The following is a 20,375-nucleotide window of genomic DNA, read 5'->3' on the forward strand; positions in this document are numbered from 1 at the left end:
AATTGTTGATGGTGGCTTTGGGGTAAACCTAATGCCATAATTCACACTTGATGCAATGGGTCTCCATGTAACAAGACCAGCCACCTTCTATGTCGAGATGGTCTACCAACAACAGGAGGTGACTCACATAGGCCTAGTGGAGGGTGTCATGGTAGTAATCCAGGGAATCCCATTCTTGCTTAACTTTGTGGTGATCTGGCAGATCCCATTCTTGCTTGACTTTGTGGTGATCCGGCTCCTTGAAGTCAAAGGGGCCTACTCATTACACATTGGTCGTGATCGTGGCTTAGAAGTACAAGAGTACTACATGACTAGGGTTTTGACCGTTTGTGGATTCCCCAGGAGCACGGTCCATAGGAATTGAAATTGGAAGAAGGTATGGACCAAGGGATCCGTGGTGCCACAATAGCCCCCACTTCATCTCCCACCCCTCACCCGACCACGTCTTGGCCCATGTCTGAAGAAGGCCTTGTTTCCCATGGTGATGAGTCAGAACTACTTGATTGGCTCCAAGTGGAAGAAGGCTTGACATCCTACATGGTGGACATCACAAACGATTCCACCAATTCTCAATCAAAGCACTATTAGGCAGTAGGACTAAGGGAACCTAAGCTCGACCGATCCCCCATCCCTAAGAATCTACACAAGTGCTCATGGAAGAGCCTACCATCCGCATAGGGGAGTGTCCTAAGTCTTGGATAGAAGAACAATACGGAACCTTTTCAATTTATCAATAATCGGCTCACAATCCCACTCCTCTCCAAGACATGTGTGACCTCTAAACCCCTCTCCCTTTCTCTCCGTTCTTTGCCTCTGAGGTTGTGGGAACTTCAATCTTACATACTCACCTCCCCCTCCTTTCATGCTCGCCCCCTTTTTGGACTTTTTCATGCTCGCTTTCCGTGCCACATTTCATGCTCGCCCCCCTCCTCCTTTCATACTCACTCCCTTCTTGTTATTTTTCACACTCGCCCCTTTCTTGGTATTTTTCATGCTCACCCCCTCCTCCTTTCATACTCGCCCCCCTTTCTTCCATACTCCCCCCCCCACTTGTTTTCCCCTCTTTTTTCATACTCGCCTGTCCATGGGCACTGCTCATACTCGCCTCCCCCATGGCATCTTACATACTCATGCCTTCTCATACTCCAGACGGTAAATTCTTTTTGACAAAATTTTTCATTCTCTTCGTCTTTCGTTTTTTTGGAAAAAAAAATAAATTCAAAATCATACACATCCATCTTTCATACTCCCCTTTGCCCCCCCTCTTTTCTGCTAATCCTTCTCGCCTCCCTCCGTATTGGCCTTTTTGAGTGTCTCACCCACACTATAGTGGATCACCCCAACCACAGTGGATCACCCTGACACCGCCACAGTGGATCACTCCGACGTTGGACGGACCATATCCGAGCATTCGGTGGACCAGTGCTGCATGCACGAGAATTTAAGGCACTGCACTATCACTCCGATGGCATCTACCAGAGATAGGAGACTCCACCAAAGGCCTGTCACTCCAATGGCATCTAACCAGAGATAGGAGATGTCACCGAAGCCACCGACTCCACAGAATCCACCACATCTTGCAAGAATTACATGGCCCTCACCTCTTCCTAGAGGATCCTTCATCCTACATCCTTCATACTACATCCGTATCCTTAACCTTCCCATATGGTTTTATGTTCATTGAGTCTACTCCATGAGTGTTGTAGTCACTTGTCATTGTCGCATATGTGTTGTTCTACTCACTGTGACCACTGCAGGGTATGCAGGATACAGAAAAGGGCATGTAACAATGTCTTGGAGTAATGGAAGTGTACTGTGCTACGCTGGTATTCTAACTTGCCTATTCGTGTGCTCATTGTGTCATGAGCATTGAGGACTTACCGTATGTGTGCCATCCTACTCACTATGACCACTGTTGGGTGTGCAGGGTACAGGGAAGGGCATGTAACAACATCTTGGAGTAACGCAAGTGTTGCTTCAATATTCTTGTCATTGTGCTATGCTAGTTTTCTAACCTGCCTATTCGTGTGTTCCTTGTGTCATAAGCCGGAGATAATGTCTAGAGGAGAACCACAACTTTAGTGTGCCAAGCAACCAACCCTACTACATGCCTGTAATACCCTTTAAGGTTTTTTACAAATTAAAAAACTTTCTTGCATGGATGCAACAAGTAACATGGAAGTGGGACCTTTGATTCTGCACTTTTAGGTCTTATTTTATTTGGCTTATTTAGTTGTAAAGATACTTTGTTTCATTTTGTTGTAATCAGTTACATTTTGCACTATTAATTTTTGTGTTTTATCTAACAATTTTGTTGTCTCTCTCAGTCTTTGGCCTATTGCTCCCTTTAACCATGTCTCAATCCAATTATGTTCGTTTCAACACACGTGCGTGCGCACGCATGTGTGTGTGTGTGAGAGAGAGAGAGAGAGAGAGAGAGAGAGAGAGAGACAAAGTTATATTAAGAGCCTATGCGACCGAAAGTAATATAATGGTACCATGGATATACTGAGCCATGGAAAACTGAAAGAAAAAGTAAAACGAAAACATCTGACAGTACATGTGATCAACAGATGGTCTTGTGCAGAGTGAGATATTTTGTGATCAACTAATGACGATACCTGCCTCGGCTAGAACCGATCTGATGGTGGGGTGAATGCCAGGCCTCTGTGATGGAAACGTGTCATGTCGGCGAAGAACCTCACGAATTTGTCTTTGTGTGATGGAGGGACTTGATGCTCTGGGGATGTCTGGCTCGCAAAATGGATTGAGCTCTCTTGCTAAGAACTCCTCTGGGGCGTGAAGCTAGAGCGTGGGTATGGGTGGTGGGCTCTGATGTCATAGTAGAGAAACTGTTTGTGGGCAGTGGATTCCGATGTAGATGTGTGTACCACAAAGAAATCTGTGATGGCTCTCTGTAAGGTGTCCTATAGGAGCCAGGGTTCTCTCAGCCTACTACCTCAACACTACATCCGTGTGTCGTCTGAGCTCCATCAAGTACATGCCCAAGCACCTCTGATCCTCAAACTGTATCACCCATGTGAGTGGTCCGAATCCCTCTCAGAAGAGGCAGTGGAATCTCCCCCGTATCTCGTAGTAAGCTGGGCAACTGAACATATAATAGGCCTCATCCTCTCTACTGCTCCTATGCTCCTCCAATGATCCTTTCCTAGGCCTGGCCCCCAAAAGGTTGCACCATACATAACCGTTTGTCATCGTGCTAGAGTATCAAAGAGACATCACTTAGTGCGAGGTTCTTGGAAATGTGCCTGGAAATATTGTCTCTCCATACGGGCTAGGGAGGCATGCCCCCTTGCAAGTCGGTCAGTGCCAGCTGTGGTCATGCAAAACAAAGGGTTTGTAAAAGTGACTCACAATCTCCACTAAGGCATCTCTGTATATGAAAGAAAATCGTGAGGTGACTGCATAAGATGTGTTGAAGACCATAACCTTGGTTTTTCCCAAATTGATCGTAAGGTCTCTCTCCTTGCAAAAATCTATCCAATGCATTTAAGTGTTTTTGTAAACCCTTAGCTGAATCTGAGATCAAGAAAATGTCATCAACATATAGCAATATGGGCACTACTATCTAAGCCAATGGTGAACCTCTACCTCCGAAACTATCCACAAATATTGTGATCTCATCAATGTATAGGCCAAAGAGTGTAGGTGAGAGTGGGCATCCCTACTTAATCCCAATAGTGCCACATATCTCTCCTGAAGCCCCATCGGGTACACGTACTCGGCCAAGTACTGCCTCATATAGTGCCATCACACCCCATATCATCTCATGGGAGAAGTGGAGCTCATGCAAGCGTCCTATTAGACAAGATCGAGGGACGGAGTCAAAGGCTTTGCAGAAATCCACAAAGCAGCGAAGAGAGAGAGAGAGAGAGAGAGAGAGAGAGAGAGAGAGAGAGAGAGAGAGAGAGAGATGCTCAAATTGAACCCAACCAACCAAACCATACTCACACCCATCTCTCCATTTGGTCCCTCATGCTACACTCCCTAGCCTTTTGGCCAACTCTAAAGAACATGATCTTTCTAGAAACACATTTACACTTAATTCTTGTAAGGGGTAATGCGCAATCTAGCATCATATTTGTGTTTGCTTTTCTTTGGACCTCTTGTTCTCTAGCACTTTGCATAAATATCTAACCTAGATCCTCTGATCCATACAAGCACATTCGAATCATAATACCGAAAGATTCCTTTCAAAAGAGTGCTCATTTTACATGTTTTTAAACATTTCATAACCGCACAATTATATAGAGATTTCTTTCACAATTTACACACCATAGGCTCATTGGGCTCATTGAAGATCTGGAATACTCCCAAACTCCATAGTACTTGCAAATCAATGAGAACATGCCACAATACAGAGCACAAAAGGGAAAGGAGGTAGAAGTCAATTAGGATGTGGAAAATTTGACTTTAATACGAAGTGATGAAATAGGTGCACTTTCAGATATGAACTACATTCATATATCACTTATACCTTAGCTTCTCATACATTCGCTTATTCTTTCAGTAACTAATAGCAATAGAATTAGCCTAGACACATTGTTAGGAATACCTAACATGTAAAGGTTATTTTTGCCTTATAGCACTTTGGCTACTAGGTAGACACCTACCATCATAGCACAATGAGCCAACTTGTTCGATGGCATTGATTTAACATCAAAAGGCAAAGAGAGAAGTTGTCACTATGCCTATCTTTGCAAGGCAATAAGAAAAAATTGAAAGAGAACAAATAGTTCCCTAGCTATAAAATGACATAATAAGGTGGAATACATTAACGTCAATAATGATTTAGAAGAATAAGATAACAAACCATGTAGGGCCAAAGAGAATCCTTTGCAAAACAAACAAACAAACAAACAAAAAGTGCTTGTAAGTAGGCAACACAAAGCCCTTCTCACGACCTACAGATAATTTCACCTTGGATTAAGTGTGTACTTGACAATATCATTAACACAAGAGCTTCATTCACAAGGGGTTGCTTTTATCATTTACTTACAAAAATGGGCTTGTAGATTTGTCAATCTATTGATGAAAAAATCTACACTTCCATTACCACAACGATGCTTTGCCAGCTAGATGCCCTGCATGTGTACTACTAAGGTAAAGTTGAAGTTGTTAGAACTAGGAATAAGATTTGCCACCCTTGCTCCTTGAATAAAATGTATGAATACACAAATACTCGTGTAGATAGAGACTAAAATGTGACCAATTGCCATGCCTTAAATGACTACACCTAAAATTCAATCCATCAACAAAAAATGTGGGATGTGTGAATCCAATGTAACAACTTATTTTTTGTTGTACATGCCTAGCGAGTTGACTGTGGTCATGACATGATTCCTGCTTGAATTAGCCTAGCTAATCTTAACCCATCTTGCCCTCTTTCACTTCAAATATTCTCCATAGACCTTGGCATTGTAAGTGAGGATGATCCTTTTGGTGTTCAAGTCTCATTGGGGGTAGTACTGTCAGAAGAGACAGGAAAAGGTGGCATGATTACTGAGTATCTATATCATTAAGCCTTCCAACATCCCAAATTCTCACTTTTTTACTAACACAATCTTCTAAGCTGATGATATGCCTTAATAATGCATTTGCAACCTACTAATTTACCCATTACAATGAAAAATAAATTTTCAAGTGGTCAATTTTTATTACCCCAATGAACCATTTCTAGGAAATCCTGCCCATCACTTAAAAACTTCTCGTTCTGTGTATGCATTAGCAGTATGCTTATCCAAGGCATCTTTCATCGTTGCATTTTCTAACTTACAAACATCTTAAAAAGCTATCAATTCCAAGGTGGTTCCGAACGTAGTGAACGATACATTTAGTTCGTTTGGAAAACGTGCTGAAAAGATTCCAAACGTACTGAACGTTGCCCCCGATATATATATATATATATATATACAAAATTAATAGTTTACTTGTAAAATTTTGAAATATGAAGTTTGAAGATTCATCAATGAACATTAAAGCACTTACTAATACTATACAACCTTTAGTTTCAATTTTGCGGGAGGGGGGGAGAGAGAGAGAGAGAGAGAGAGAGAGAGACTTGAGCGTGTGCGGGAGAGGGGGAGAGAGAGAGACTTCAGCGCCGCATAGAGACGCCCGCAAGAGAAGACTTGAGCGCCACACAGAGGCTGCCACACGCACGTAAGGAAAAGCAAACAAAAAAACGATGTTGACTTGCGTTTGTTTTTTTAACTTGTAAAATCAGAAGTGCACGTTCACTAACGTTTCCAAACGTTAGTGAACGTTCCAAACGTTTGGATTATATCCAAATGTAGTTTGGATGCAACTATGGCCAGTTCTATTCATCAAAGCATGCAGCTTACTGAACAATGCTTGTCCTCTTCTTTTGATTTAGGAAAAAATTAAGCCTTTTGTAATTGGTCTAAGAAGTTACAGTTGTCTAAAAATCGAAACATGCGCATCTAATTTGCAATACTAACATGGGTAGCCAAAGTGTTATTGCCTCACATTCACTTTGTCACCATCTCCATCTTGAAGCCATACTTTCACCCTTTTTTCTTCAGAAAGATGGCATGCATCTACACATGGAGAGATCACAAAGCTTGGCTTTGAGGTTTGACTTGCTACTAGTAATTCTACTTTTGCCTTTTCTACATGTATGCCAGCTTCTTCACTCTCAAAAACTGTGATTTTTGCGATCACCACTGGATCACTGTCTTCTTTATCCTGCTGTCCACCAGCTATCTTCTCCATTATTCTTTCCACAGCAAGCTCTACTTCCGCCTTTTCCAAAGGTTTGACAGATTTGTCACCTCCAATAACTGTTCTCATAGCAGAACAACTTCCATCTTTAGCTTGTGCTGCTATAGATAGCTCTTCCACTATTTTTTCCACTGCCAACTCTAATTCTGCTTTTTCTGAAGGTTTACCACCCTTATCACTTTCCACAACTACAATTTTTCTTGCCTTAACAGCGGAATTACTTCCTTGTCTTGGTGTTTCTGTAGTTATCTTCTCCATTGTACGTTCCCACCTATGAGCAGACTCATTTTCAAGCTCTTTATCAATCTCCTCAATCGGCATACATACTAACTCATTCTGTTTTTCATTTGATTCTTTATTTCGATGGTCTACCTTCTTTGTTCTTGCAATAGGATATCTCCTTAAGGCACTTGACACATCCTCCTTGATTTTTCTTTGAATTTGCTCAGAGTTACTAGAAAGCCTGGGGCATTTGATACTGAGTCCCGGAAAGTCCGCTTTATAAGCATTCAAGAACATGATGAACCCATCTTTGATCACCTCTTGGACCAATTTTTCCTCTTGAGGCGAGTCTTTAAGAATTTCAGAGACCTGTAGGCACAATTGATTGTAGAGATCGAAGTACTTGTCATGAAAGATCAGTGTGAACCATGATTGTGAGAAGAAATCCATCATGTTGATATTAGCCTTGGCATGACTGCAAAACAGATCAACCAAAGCCATTAACCATGTCCATCCATGATCATTCAAAAATGAAGTATTGGAAATGTCTTTTCTGAGAGAACAATGAGGCAGATTACACACAGCCCATGTTTTCCAGATGGATGAGGGCAGTGGACAAGCTTGATGTTTGCCCATGAGCACCAGTCCCCCATCCCCATCATCGATTTCTGGGAACTGGCAGGCTGTATGTGTAAGCTGCCTGTAGCTTTATTTTTCAGAAAACCCTCAACAAATCCTTTGCAGTGGGAAATTAAAAAGTTCAAAAGAAACGCCTTACCCACAAACCATATTGCTTATCAAAGGATCATGAGACCCAACGAGTCTGATAAATTTCCATGCCTCCAGGCTCGCTTTTCCACAGTAAGTTACCTTTCCAATTTCTCGAGCCTTTGTCAAATCTATTCTCAATAAGGAGTCATCTCTCTTCATAGTAAGAGGCTGGATAGATTTATCCTTAGAGTCATCAAACTGGAGGGTAGGGCATTCGATGTTAAAATAAACTAAACTCCCCGGAAGCAGCGCTCCCACACCTTTTGCTTGAATGAGCTTTGGTACAGAGGTTCTGGGCCATCTTTGTATAGGTCTTGCTTGTGGCACTACCTCAAGAGGGACAGGCAGGAGGCCACCCCGAAGCTTATGTTGATCAGGAAGGTGATTACTGAATAAGGAGATGATGGCATCGGCTAGATTTCTTCCCAGCTCACACGAGTTGAATGATTCAAGATTTGGGTGCTTTCCACATTGACGGCTGAACTTGGAAAGGCTTCCACAAGCAAAGATGAAGGGATCATTGGTTTGGAAGTTGCCATCCACCACAACCCTGCCATTGAATACAAGGCCCTCCTGCATTTCACATCCAGCATTATCTAGAAATTATCAGCAAATACTATGGAAAAAAAGGAAGATGCGGTACACAATGTCATATGTGGCTGTATTTCCTTGCAACAGAATATGTCACAATAGGCCCCCCTCCACGCCCCACACGCGTACACACTCAAAACATAGTTTATTCCCCAAAAAAGAGATCCATTAGTTAAAAGAAAATCCGCCAAAAGGGCATAACACAACCCTCTCCATGACAGAGAAAACTGAAAAAATGAAGGGGAGGCTCCCGCTCTCGGAGGGAGGCTACATCAGAGAGGGAGAAAGGGAGGGTGTGGGCGAGGGGCGAGGGGGGAGGGGGGGGGGGGGGGGGCGCTTTCCACATTGACGGCTGAACTTGGAAAGGCTTCCACAAGCAAAGATGAAGGGATCATCGGTTTGGAAGTTGCCAACTACCACAACCCTGCCATTGAATACAAGGCCCTCCTGCGTTTCACATCCAGCATTATCTAGAAATTATCAGCAAATACTATGGAAAAAAAGGAAGATGCGGTACACAATGTCATATGTGGCTGCATTTCCTTGCAACAGAATATGTCACAATAGGCCCCCCTCCACGCCCCACACATGTACACACTCAAAACATAGTTTATTCCCCAAAAAAGAGATCCATTAGTTAATAGAAAATCCGCCAAAGGGCGTAGCACAACCCTCTCCATGACAGAGAAAACTGAAAAAATGAAGGGGAGGCTCCCGCTCTCGGAGGAAGGCTACATCAGAGAGGGAGAAAGGTAAGGGGGGGGAGGGAGGGGGGGAGGGATCGGTGGCCTGTATATCCCTGTGACCGTACCCTCCTCTCTGGAGAAGAAGGGTCTAGTGCTCTAAGTGCGGAAGAAAGTAGCCCACTGTCTCCTCTGCATGTGCTCTATATCCCCTATCAGAGGCACTTCAGGCATCCCTGCAAGGTGTGGATAAGATCAACCCATATATACTATAGCATGAATGGTCTCCGCAGGGGGAGTGGGTTCACCTCCAATGATATCAATGCAGAGCCCTCACCAAATGTGCTAGGCGGCCAAATTCCATATGAGCTCCCAGCAGTGTCATGTGCCAGTCTCTGGGGTCCAATGTCGCACAGGGGCTCTGACCATTGACACCACTGAAATGCGGTGGTGGGAGAGCACGAGGGCTAAACCTCCTCCATCATCTCCTATACAGTCCCATAGGCCCGTCTAACCCCGGCATCCCATACTACTGAAGCCTGCCCGTAGGCCTTTGACACGCCAACCTACGTACTGGCCATGTGCGTGGCATGAGCACTTGGTCCAAGCCAGACCTTCAGCGGCGCATCCGCACAACTATGTCTCATAATAACCCAAGCTCTCACTTATATAGTGATCACTATGCCATAATAGCTAACGTGCTATAAAAGACCATTACGCTTGTTTTATCAATCTAGGAACCCTAGCCAAGTATCTGCCTGCTAAGCCCTAATCCCAGGGCTGCCTAAGTTCTAACCCTATTGGATTAGATCCCTAATCCATAGATTAGTGTCCAGGTACATAATAGGACCTCCAACAGGGGACTGGATGCAGGGCAGTTAAGGAGGTAGGTCGAGCTTCCTTGTTCTGAAGGGGGAGGCTATGCAATGGCAAGAGCATCCTTTGGGCCGCCTGGGGTGGTTTTCGCCCTGTCTATAAATAGTAAATGAGAAAACAAGCCATGAATGTGAAAAGACTGTGTGCAAGTAATTTATGTTCAATTATATGCTAATTTACTTTCATGACTAGAGAGAGAGAGAGAGAGAGAGAGAGAGAGAGAGAGAGACCTTTCTAATGGCTTGAAGTAGGCCATGATCCACATGTCTTTGTGTGCATGCTACAACCAACATGCACGGCTGCTTAATGCATTTTCCGTTTCTAGCTTCACCGTCAGCACTTTGATCTTGAAAGTTATAGGAGGCTCGATATGGTTTCGCCACATCTTCCAAAACTATGCTTTGCAAAAAACCTTGTGCTTCTCCACAATTAACTTCCAATAGTCTCAACCCTGATCTTACAGTAACACCTGCTCCTCTCACTTCTTTTATCACAAGTGCAGCAATATATTTGTCTCCAAAACACTTCTCCGCGAATGATTCCAGAGGCTCAAGTTCAGAGTAGACCACAACCAAGAGGCTTCCTGGTATACCCTTTGACAAGAGAAGCTGAATAGAGCAGAAAGTCTCTAGAGATAAACCATAGATAACCACCGGCAAATCCATCTCTGGAACACTTAAACAAATCACATTCTCATCTAGCATCACAAAGAGTTCATCCATCCGAACAACTCCCTTATCTTGACCCACTTGGAGCTTACACCTTGTTTGATCCTGCAAACCTGTTGAAAGTATCAAATAATCATAGTGCATGCTTTTTCCATTTGAGAGGTGAATGCACTTTGCTTTTCTATCAAGGCCAATGACTGAATCTGCCACCACATTTATTAGACAATCGATCCCCATCTTTTGAAAGGAGTTGGCAGGACCTTGTTCGACATCAAGGAGCATTTTCCCATTGGAAGAAAGACCCTTGAAGCCAAAGGGTGAAACAAGTGTAAGATTAGAGAATTTGAAGTTGGCACAAGTGGTGAGTTTACTAAGACAGGCTGCAGCTGTTTGGGATGCCCCGACCACGATAATACGGGAGTTCACAATGGCTCTGTGTCTGCTGATGAGCCTGTGCGTCATTGTAAACAATGCACACCCAAAGCCAAAGTAATGCCCGATCTTGGGAGCTGCTGCAGAATTCATCGTAGTCTGTTGTATGTTGCCATGTAGACTAGGCCGTAGGCTGGGTGGTCCCAATGAGGCAGGATACGAAGCTTGCCCCCACATGCATGGGGGGTACATAGACACATGCCATCTACCAGGAACAAGAATCATGTCTTCAATCACATTCGAGAAATCATGAGATGGAAAGACTGGAAAAAAGAGTACAGTTTTCCCCATTTGCCGCATGATCTCCTTGAGAAATAGCCTTTGACGGTTCACAAAAAGAGGGTTCAAGACAAAGAGAACAACCACTGCCTGGTTTACTTCGTGCTGTTGATTTATGTTCACAAGTGGGCTAAGGTCAAAGTGGCTATACAATGCTTCAGTCGGGCAATTGGCCTCCACCAAAGCGAAACCCACCACTTGCCTGTGTGAAGTTGCCACCAGTGCCATGCCTGTATAATACTACCGAACTGAATACATAAGATTCATAAGGCTTAAGCTAAAAATGGAGGCATTGTACATATTAAACTAAGATAATGTTTGAATTTTTTAACTTACATCCTTTTCTTGGATGTTCCACATAATCTAGAATGTTATTGCAGTCTTGAAAACCTTCTAGAAGGTCTTTTATGCTTCCTGTATCCTGAGGCTTTGCCGAACACACTTCAAAGCCCTGTCAAGAAAAAATATAAGACAAATCATTACATTCCAATCTATTAGTCTTACTGATACGATTGTCTGAATAACAAGTCCAAGGGTAGACACCCACAAGAGGATAGTCTTTTCCCTATGCTCTTATGGTCCTCTTTTGGTACTGATATTTGGAATACAGGTATGATGCATGAGCCCTGATCAGATATAGTGTAATTCACGTCACCCTCAAGATGGTGATAATGGAGAGACCACCTTTCTTGGCACTTCTTATAGAATCTTGGCCAATGCCATCAACCTGAGTTTGCAGCCATTATTGCAGTATTCAATTCATGACACTCAAATTGGATTCACGCAAGGTCACCTCGTAATTTATAACATTTTCACTCCTACAGGTTATTGATCTTCATCATAATGCAGCAAAAAACACTTCACTCTTCTCAATATTGAAAAAGTGAAGATTGAGGAAATATGATGTTTCGAAACCCTTGGTTGACACGGAGCTTTTTAATATTAGGAATCATATCAGCATGGGAAGCACTAGTATATAGTCCCTCCTCTGCATATAGTTGATGGTTCATGGTGGAGACTGTGGATCAGATCTGGATTGATGATGTGAGTTGGAAGTGTACAGATACCCAGAGGATGTTCCAGATTATCCCATTCTTTTTTTCCTGTACATCATCCTCACCCGAAGTGGGAAGGCACATGACCTGAATAGGTATTCCGATTCCCAAACCATAAGTGATGAGGCCCTTCCACGAAGTTCCCTATGATCCAATGGTTAGGTATGGCTGCATTCATCTGCGTAATCTTCTGACTAGTGTCTCTCAAGTGCTGGGTGCGAAGCATTCTCATCCTCCGTGAGACTCGTCAGCCTCTTCTAATCCAACACTTAGGGGAGAAGAATTGCCCACACAGCCCATTGGATATGTGTGGCTGCTCAGGTCTACCAAATTCATCCAAGATAAAGTCATTCCACACAATGGCCTGCCTGTGAGCCTCCTCAACAGACCACGGAGGAATATGAACCAAGAAGCTCCTCATGCAATCCTAGGCTTGCAGAAGAGATCTCACCAAGGGCAACAAAGAAAGGTGGTTGGTGCTTTGCATCCAAGAAGGTAAAACGTGGGCTGTAAATCCAATCACCTCCCCTAATCGGAATGCACCTCGTAATCTGTTGCAAAAGAAAGTCCTCCTAAGGCTTAGTGCCAGGAAGAAATCCTCTGACTACCAGCTTACAAAGTAAAGCCCTACACTGCATCTCTGGGTCAATGATGTTCAATCCTCCCTCTTGCTTAGGCATAATAATGGTATCCCAAGCCACTCTCGCCCTGGTGTGTACAATGCCATCTAATCCTGACCAAAGGAAGTTTCGAATGAGCCGATGAAGCTAACCCAATGCATCCCTTATGAAAAACCCAGCACGATGTGACAAACCAAGCAGTTGCCAATAGCACTTGGCTAGCTACCAAGGCTCTAGAGGCCAAATCAAGCTTCCTGCTACTCCAATGCTGAAGTTTGCTTTTAATGCTCATGAGCACAGGGGCGAACTCTTGTGTAGGCCAAATGTCAATGCCAACCTAACAACCAAGGTATCTGGTAGTGCATCCTCTCTCAATCCAAGCAAACCCCACATCCAAACCCAAAATCTATCTGCAGAGAGTAACTAATCCAAAATCCCGCTGATTTGTGCCAGTTAATGGAGGCACCTGTTGCCAAACAAAACATCTCCAAAGCAGTGCGAAAAGCAAAGAGGCATGCCTACGAAGCCTTCAAAAACATAGCAATATCATCCACTAACTCAAAGTCAAGTAACTACTCCTCTATGCGAAGAGGTGGCCTGAGGCTCGAGACCCCTGGGTTAACTCTGAAAAACCTGCTCATAGCCTCCGCTACTACAAGGTGAAGTAGTGGAGCTAAGGGGCATCCCTGCCTCATTGAACGGGAGATCTGAAAGCGCTCACTACGCCCCCCGCACGCTAAAACTGTGATGTGGGCCTCCCTATACATGCAAGAGACTCCTCTGATCCACTCCTGAGAGAAACCCATCCGTGCCAGCATACACTCTTTGATTTAAAGATGAATGAAAGTGATGACCTTGGTGAACATTTACGCAATATATTGGGTCTGTCACTCAACTCTCTCCAATCTTGGGGTGGTTGTTGAAGATGATGACAAAGTTGCATTGCTTCTCATGAGCATACAAAAGGTATCACGCTTTTCCCAAATTCTAACTGTTCTCCGGCTAGCCAAAGATACATCTTATGAAGACATAGTGACAATGCTCACCGAAGAAGACAAAAGGCTCAAAGAGCAGAGTGACAGCAGCATTAATCTTGACAGAGCTATGTTAAGCAAATGGAAAGACAAGAAAGAAAGCAAGATCAGGTATCATTACTGCAAAAGACTTGGGCACAAGAAGCTCAATGCTTCAAGAAGATGGATAAGGAACAGTAGAAGCATCATGCACACCTGCAAGTCTATTGGGCATATCAAGCATACAATGTAGTATCCATGAGTCACACTCGCAAGGAAGAATCCTCACTCCTCTCAATTCAGAGCTCAGTATATTCTGCATATAAACTTAAAAAGTCGCATCCATAGACTCATTTGAAAGCTCTCAAAAAGTACTATGTCTTTGCTTTTTGAAGCTCCTTAAAATTATTCATAGTTTGAGATATGATCAAAACCATGAAACCGGACTTTTTCCTTTCACATGTGAAGAAGATTACTCACATTATACCCACTTATTGAGAATGATCTTGGTTGATGTAATTTAGCCTTTGTAATGCCTTTAAATCTCCTACACCAATTTGGAAGAAGTTCGCTTCAATCGATGGCGGTGAAGAACCCAAAATCAAAGACTTTGAAGTAAAGCTCCTCACCTTCTCCATTAAATTTGATAAGGTCTCGACAACAGAACCAAAATATGTACACTCTCACCACTCTAAATGCTAGGACTATTTGTGACTTTGTTGGGTGCACAATTGTTGAAATACAATGGAAAGGGAGAGACAAGACTTAATTATAATATATTATATACATGCTAGAAGAGGTAATGGAGTAGACAATAAGAGAGAATATTAACATAAGTATTAGTCACATCATATGATCTAGACACGCTTACTAAGTTAGAACATCTCCATTAAGACCCAAGGAAACTAGAATAACATTACTAATAATTAAACCTTATCAAGTAGGAAAGCAATAAGCTACAAGAGTGAGAGTAACTCTATCATCTAAGAAAGATCTATAGCTCAATATGCTAATATGCTAATATCCTCACAAGTGAGCAAAAGGCTCCTTATACAGGAGATTTCTCAACCTCTTCTCAAGAACTACATTAAGAGATAGAAGAAGCATTCAACTTTGGATTGCCTAAGCACGGATGCCACTATCACTCATCCTTCTTGGCTAGTTTTGAAATGTGTTTTCTTGATCTCTTAATCCAAAGATTCGTTGACTTGGAAGATAGGCTTTATCTCAAAGTCAGAAATCTCCTGATCCACATAAGACTTCTAGAAGGATGCTTCTCTATTGTGCATACTTCTACATTCCTGCACATGCTCTCCACACGCCTCCACAAGCTTGGTATGTGTTATGCATCTTATTCTACTAGAAATACCATGCCATGTAGACATAAGACCTATTCTATGACTCATCACCAATTCTATATACATTGAGCAGTATAACCCATACCAATGTATTTATAAATCATACGCATGGTATTTACAAGGCACCTGGAAAATAGGCCGCATGCTCAAACTTGGCAGCAATTGGATTCCGTCACCCGTGATATGCCAGACACCTTCAGTTCCTCGTTTACAGTTAGTCTCCTCCAGTGGATAACTTCAACCTTACAGGCTGTGGGCAACGCTCATTTGAAACATCTACCAGCCGTACATCAGCTGGGTCTGCCCTCCCATGTCTCATGGTAGGCCTGAAATCTGGTCCTGCATAGTTCTTTAGCTCCTGGCTTTTCTTCTCACAGCTCATCACAGAGCAACAACCACAGTGCCCCAAGGGTTGTGCAGTAGAGCCAGGATCACATCCTGATTATTATGTCAACAACTCCAGAGAGTGGTCTCCACCAATTGATTTCCCATTTCCTCCTTTTTGACTGTCCCTTTTCTAGCCACATGCCATTTGTTTGTGGGTTATTGCACTCTGTGATGTTCTCTTGCAATTGGTCTTCTCATTAGGGCAAGAGGACCACCTGCTTATCTCCCAGGAGGCCATTGGAGACCAGTGATTGGCTTTCATGGTCACACCTCGCAACGAATTCCTCCATCCTTGTTGTAGCCACTGATTTGTTCTCCGGAGAACAGGACACTTGATCTACTGTAGCAGCAGCCCAGAGAGCAGAACTGGTGGGATCTGGCAGCATGACGAGTATATTCCAGCAACACCTTCTTCACCTACTTGACGAGACTTGGGCGACACATCTACTCACCAGCCAATAACCTTCCACACAAAAGTAACACACACTGGCTATGAGACGCTAGACACCTACTGAGATTTAGAGATGTCTCTGCAGCAGCTTCCGCCTTGCAAGGTCCACCTGCCGCACGCCAAGACTCCAGTTGTGACATGATCAGCAGCCTGGTCACTATAGAGGGGTCTGCCACTACACCAGTGGAGTCTTATTGACATCATTTGGCAAATCTTATTCACATGCTCCCGGGACCCTCTTGGTAATTCCAGGACAATGCAGGAATGAGGTGGAAAGACTAAATTAGAGTTGAAATATGGCGACTTTTCTTTTTAGGAAAGACTTAGACTTAACTTCTTTGTAAGGGTTGTTCACATGTCCATCATCTCCTTGTATGCCCAGCCTCCCTTTGCCTATTGCTTGGTATGTCCAACTCCAATCGATATCTGTTTATTAAGTGTTGTGAAGCTTCCCCCAACCCCGAGACATGTCCTCTCTCCAACAATGAAGGGAACCCAAACCGTCCCCTTCCTCCAATCCTTTTGATCTTCTTCCTTTTCAAAGCTACTTTTCATATTCTTTCTTTCATATATTCTTTTTTCACATGCCTTTTTCATACAAAAACGTCCTAAGAAAAAAGAACCTTGATTCCAAGGCATACTGAGATGAGAATTCGCCCACTTGTTTCCAAAGTTTGCGTGAAACTATTTCAAGATTTCAAAGCTTGGAAAGGGGTTCTTGGATACCTATGCTCCGTATATAACAGCCATGCATAGGAATGACTTAAAAAACAATCGTCATCAGTGAATCTTAGAAATTAACCTTGGTACTTGAGAGCACTCTGACTCAAGCATAGCGACAAAGGATTAAGCCCAACTGTTGACAGTGAACCTCAGTCCTAAGAAAAGCACTCCAAGATATGGACACATAAGAAGAAATTTCTATGAAGGCCTTCAAACAAGGACAAAAAGGTGACTACTTAAACTAACATCCATTTTTGTGGATAGAAAAATTAGGAAGAATCTCCCATTTCTTTTTTCATCCTGCAATGCAGCTTGTTTGATCACTTGAATGATGGCAGTGGTGGCATTGAACAATGCCCTCCCCCCCACCTGGAAAAGAAAAAACCCACATACACGTGCGAATGCAGGCATCCACAAACTAACCAGTCACACACTGTCACATGAGCCCACACAGAGGATGCCCATGCAAACAAAAGTGCACAAGTGCTTGCGTTCGAATTGGAAAAGCTGAGTGAGTGAGTGAGTGAGTGTGTGTGTGTGTGTGTGTGTGTGTGTGTGTGTGTGTGTGTGATGTGTGATGTGTGTGTGTGTGTGTGTGTGATGCTGAAGCGTACACGGGTGTGCGTGTGCGCAGTGCACATGATTTCCACTTAGAATTATGTCTAGTTATTGATGCAATAAGCCTTAATCACAAATCTAAGTAATAGCAAAGTAGTGTTTTCCAAGAGAAAAGTAAATATTATCACCATCGTAGACTATCAAGACAATGCCTCAAAACAAAAAATAAAAATAAAAAATCACAAAGCTACATAATAAGAGAGATGAATCCTTACAGAAGCCAAAGACTGCTTATGAAGAATATAAAGCAGCACATCATGTTCTTTGGTGGCATCTTGTGCGCATCCATTCTTCAGTACGCGCATGAAATACCGAAGGAAATCTGGTGCAGAATTGTTGTATGGCAATTCCATTATGCAATAATCTTTCCCTTCATACTTCAGTCATTTTGAACAAGTTTAGATACCCGAAGTACTCAGCACAACAAAGAATACCAACATCAGCAGAATTTTCTTAGTTCAAAGTTCAAACACTCTTACAATGAATGCCGCAATTAATAGGTCAACCGCCCTATTTCCAAACTCCTCCTCTAAGCAAAACATTGTTATTTGGAAAGCATTTATACAATTTGTCTTCATATTTGCCTGATTATCAGGACAGCCTTGCTTTTGATTTTTTACTTCATCTGCCAAAATACCATGCGCTTGTCGATTCTAGAGATCATTGACTCTCTCTCTCTCTCTCTCTCTCTCTCTCTCTCTCTCTCTCTCTCTCTCTCTCTCTCTCTCTCTCTCCAAAAGGATGGCCCTTAAGGGGGAAAAGATTTATTTGGATGAGGATCTTACACCGGCATAGATAGCACACCGGAAGGAACACATGCCGCGTGTGCTTGAGGCAAGGAAAGAGGGGAAATGGGCGGTATACAGAGATGACCGAGTCATCATTACGGAGAGGAGGCCCGCTTGACGGTGCACAGCCTATGAGACCTTGCGATTCGTGGTGTGGAATTGCAACGGAACCCTTAGAACAGATGCAGGATACCTTGAGGATACTTTCAGACACAATGATATTGCTATGTATACGGAACCCATCAGTGCACAAACAAGAGGCTTCCTGACGTCCGGGGTTATAGATGGGAATCAGTTTTCCGCCCTCAGCCACGCACAGTGGGAGGTACCAGAGGATCTGGAGGAGTGGCAATACTTTACAGGGAGGAGCTTCGTGACGTACATAAAGATGCAGATGCGAGGTACATGTGGGTCCGAATATGCAAAGAGGGGCTCCGCGAGCTATATGTGGCGGTATGCAACTTTCCCCCAGCCCACTCCAGGTTTGCACCATCAGGAGAGTCGCCCTATATACCACTATATGATGATATCATGAGGTTTGCCAGCATGGGAGACATATTACTATTGGGAGACTTTAATGCACGTACACACATAGAGCAGACAGAGTTGTATGATACTCAAGAGGCTATGTACCGGGAGATCACAGCAGAGGATGTAGGGTTGCAGAGATCAGCACAGGATGAGGGGGAGATTACAGATTATGGCAGGCATTTCCTCACACTCAGGAGTGCACATGGGTTGGTCATATACAATGGCTTATCGAGATGGCAAGGATCAGATGCTCTCACACACTCGAACTCTAAAGGGGAAGCGAGCACAGTGGACTACTTGATGGGATCTCCTTCACTGATACCTGATGTGCGGGGTTTCACGATTTTCAGTAGGCCCATTGGCTTAGCAGCCGATCATGCATACCTGAGTTTCACACTAGTAGGTAGATCCCCGAGAGATGGGCCAGCCACTCATCTACCTAGGTACCTGAGATATCACTTTACACGTGAGACAGTTGGGGTTTATCGAGATGCACTATCTGATGGCTTGTTCGCTTTAGACCCGCATAGCCCTCTAGACGAGATCACGAGAGGATTGGCAGGTGTACTACATGCACCCACCTCATATGCGTTTCCCTGCACTATGATCCCTTCCACCCACCCCCGCAGAACTGCCCCACAGAACAGTTGGTATGATGATGAGTGTCTTAGGCATGAGCACAGCTACAGCGTGAGATTGCTCACACGCATAGACAAGCTAGGATGATCTTTCGGCGCCTTGTGCGGAGGAAGAAACAAGCCTATCTGGCTAAGCTAGAGGAGGAGATCTACCAACTCTTCCTAGGGAAGGACAGCAAGAGGGCATGGAAGATGTTTCACGAGAGACAGCCCGGTACTCCGATTACTGCACCTGAGGCATGGCATACTTATGCTAGAGAGCTATATGATGCACCAGGACAGCCCCCCACCCCCCCTCCACTGGGAGCTAGACCGGCTAGCAGCACCTTTTTTACTATGCGGATGGTGCTAGATGCGATAGACAGGTTACAGAATGGAAAGGCACACGATCATGATGGGCTAGTTGGAGAGCACTTCTCATATGCACGAGACACTTTGGCTCCACTCATCGTACATGTGTTTAATCGTGCCATTTGTGAGGGTTTCCCGACAAGATTGACAGAGCATATCATTGTACCACTCTTTAAGAGTGGGGACCCCATGGTACCAGGCAACTACAGGACGATCATGATTGGTCATTACTTGGCCAAATTATATGGCTCTATATTGGAGTCGGAGCTGAGCCGATGGGCAGACAGGCATGGTCATCGAGCACATGGACAGGCTGGCTTCAGGAGAGGATTTACTATCTTGGATCACATACTGACACTTCGCATACTTATTGAAGAGGGTAGGGCATAGAAGAGAAGGATATACTGCTGCTTTGTGGACTTCCGCAAAGCCTTCGATACCGTACCACGTGCCAGGCTTATGCACAGATTGCATGACATTGAGGTACCCGAGGATATGCACTGGGGGATATATGCTTTGTATGAGTCTGTGTGACAGGCAGAGTCCGAGCTCCAA

At 43.7% G+C, this 20,375-nt stretch overlaps 1 protein-coding gene and 1 long non-coding RNA gene across 5 annotated transcripts in view; one reads left to right on the plus strand and one right to left on the minus strand.

Annotated features, from left to right (window-relative positions):
* Positions 1-1,053: 1,053 nt before the first annotated feature.
* LOC147635979 (uncharacterized) lies at positions 1,054-2,254 on the plus strand. The gene is made up of 3 exons (XR_015266383.1): positions 1,054-1,152; positions 1,758-1,826; positions 1,928-2,254. It is a non-coding gene; the product is annotated as an uncharacterized LOC147635979 (long non-coding RNA).
* A 4,138-nt stretch (positions 2,255-6,392) lies between these two features.
* LOC147635980 (cilia- and flagella-associated protein 61-like) overlaps positions 6,393-20,375 on the minus strand; it is a 60,345-nt gene continuing 46,362 nt past the window's right edge. For all 4 annotated transcript variants that reach the window (XM_086801406.1, XM_086801404.1, XM_086801405.1 and 1 more), the window contains 6 exons: positions 17,992-18,137; positions 17,728-17,889; positions 11,624-11,738; positions 10,139-11,517; positions 7,766-8,331; positions 6,393-7,462 (listed from right to left, as the gene is read on the minus strand). In XM_086801406.1, the coding sequence (XP_086657532.1) occupies positions 6,499-7,462; positions 7,766-8,331; positions 10,139-11,517; positions 11,624-11,738; positions 17,728-17,889; positions 17,992-18,137 (3,332 nt within the window). In that variant the 3' untranslated portion in view covers positions 6,393-6,498. The remainder of the gene's footprint in view (positions 7,463-7,765; positions 8,332-10,138; positions 11,518-11,623; positions 11,739-17,727; positions 17,890-17,991; positions 18,138-20,375) is intronic.

This window comes from Cibotium barometz, chromosome 8 (assembly GCF_041138505.1).
Source record: "Cibotium barometz isolate CiBa-2024 chromosome 8, ASM4113850v1, whole genome shotgun sequence".
NCBI lineage: Eukaryota > Viridiplantae > Streptophyta > Polypodiopsida > Cyatheales > Cibotiaceae > Cibotium > Cibotium barometz.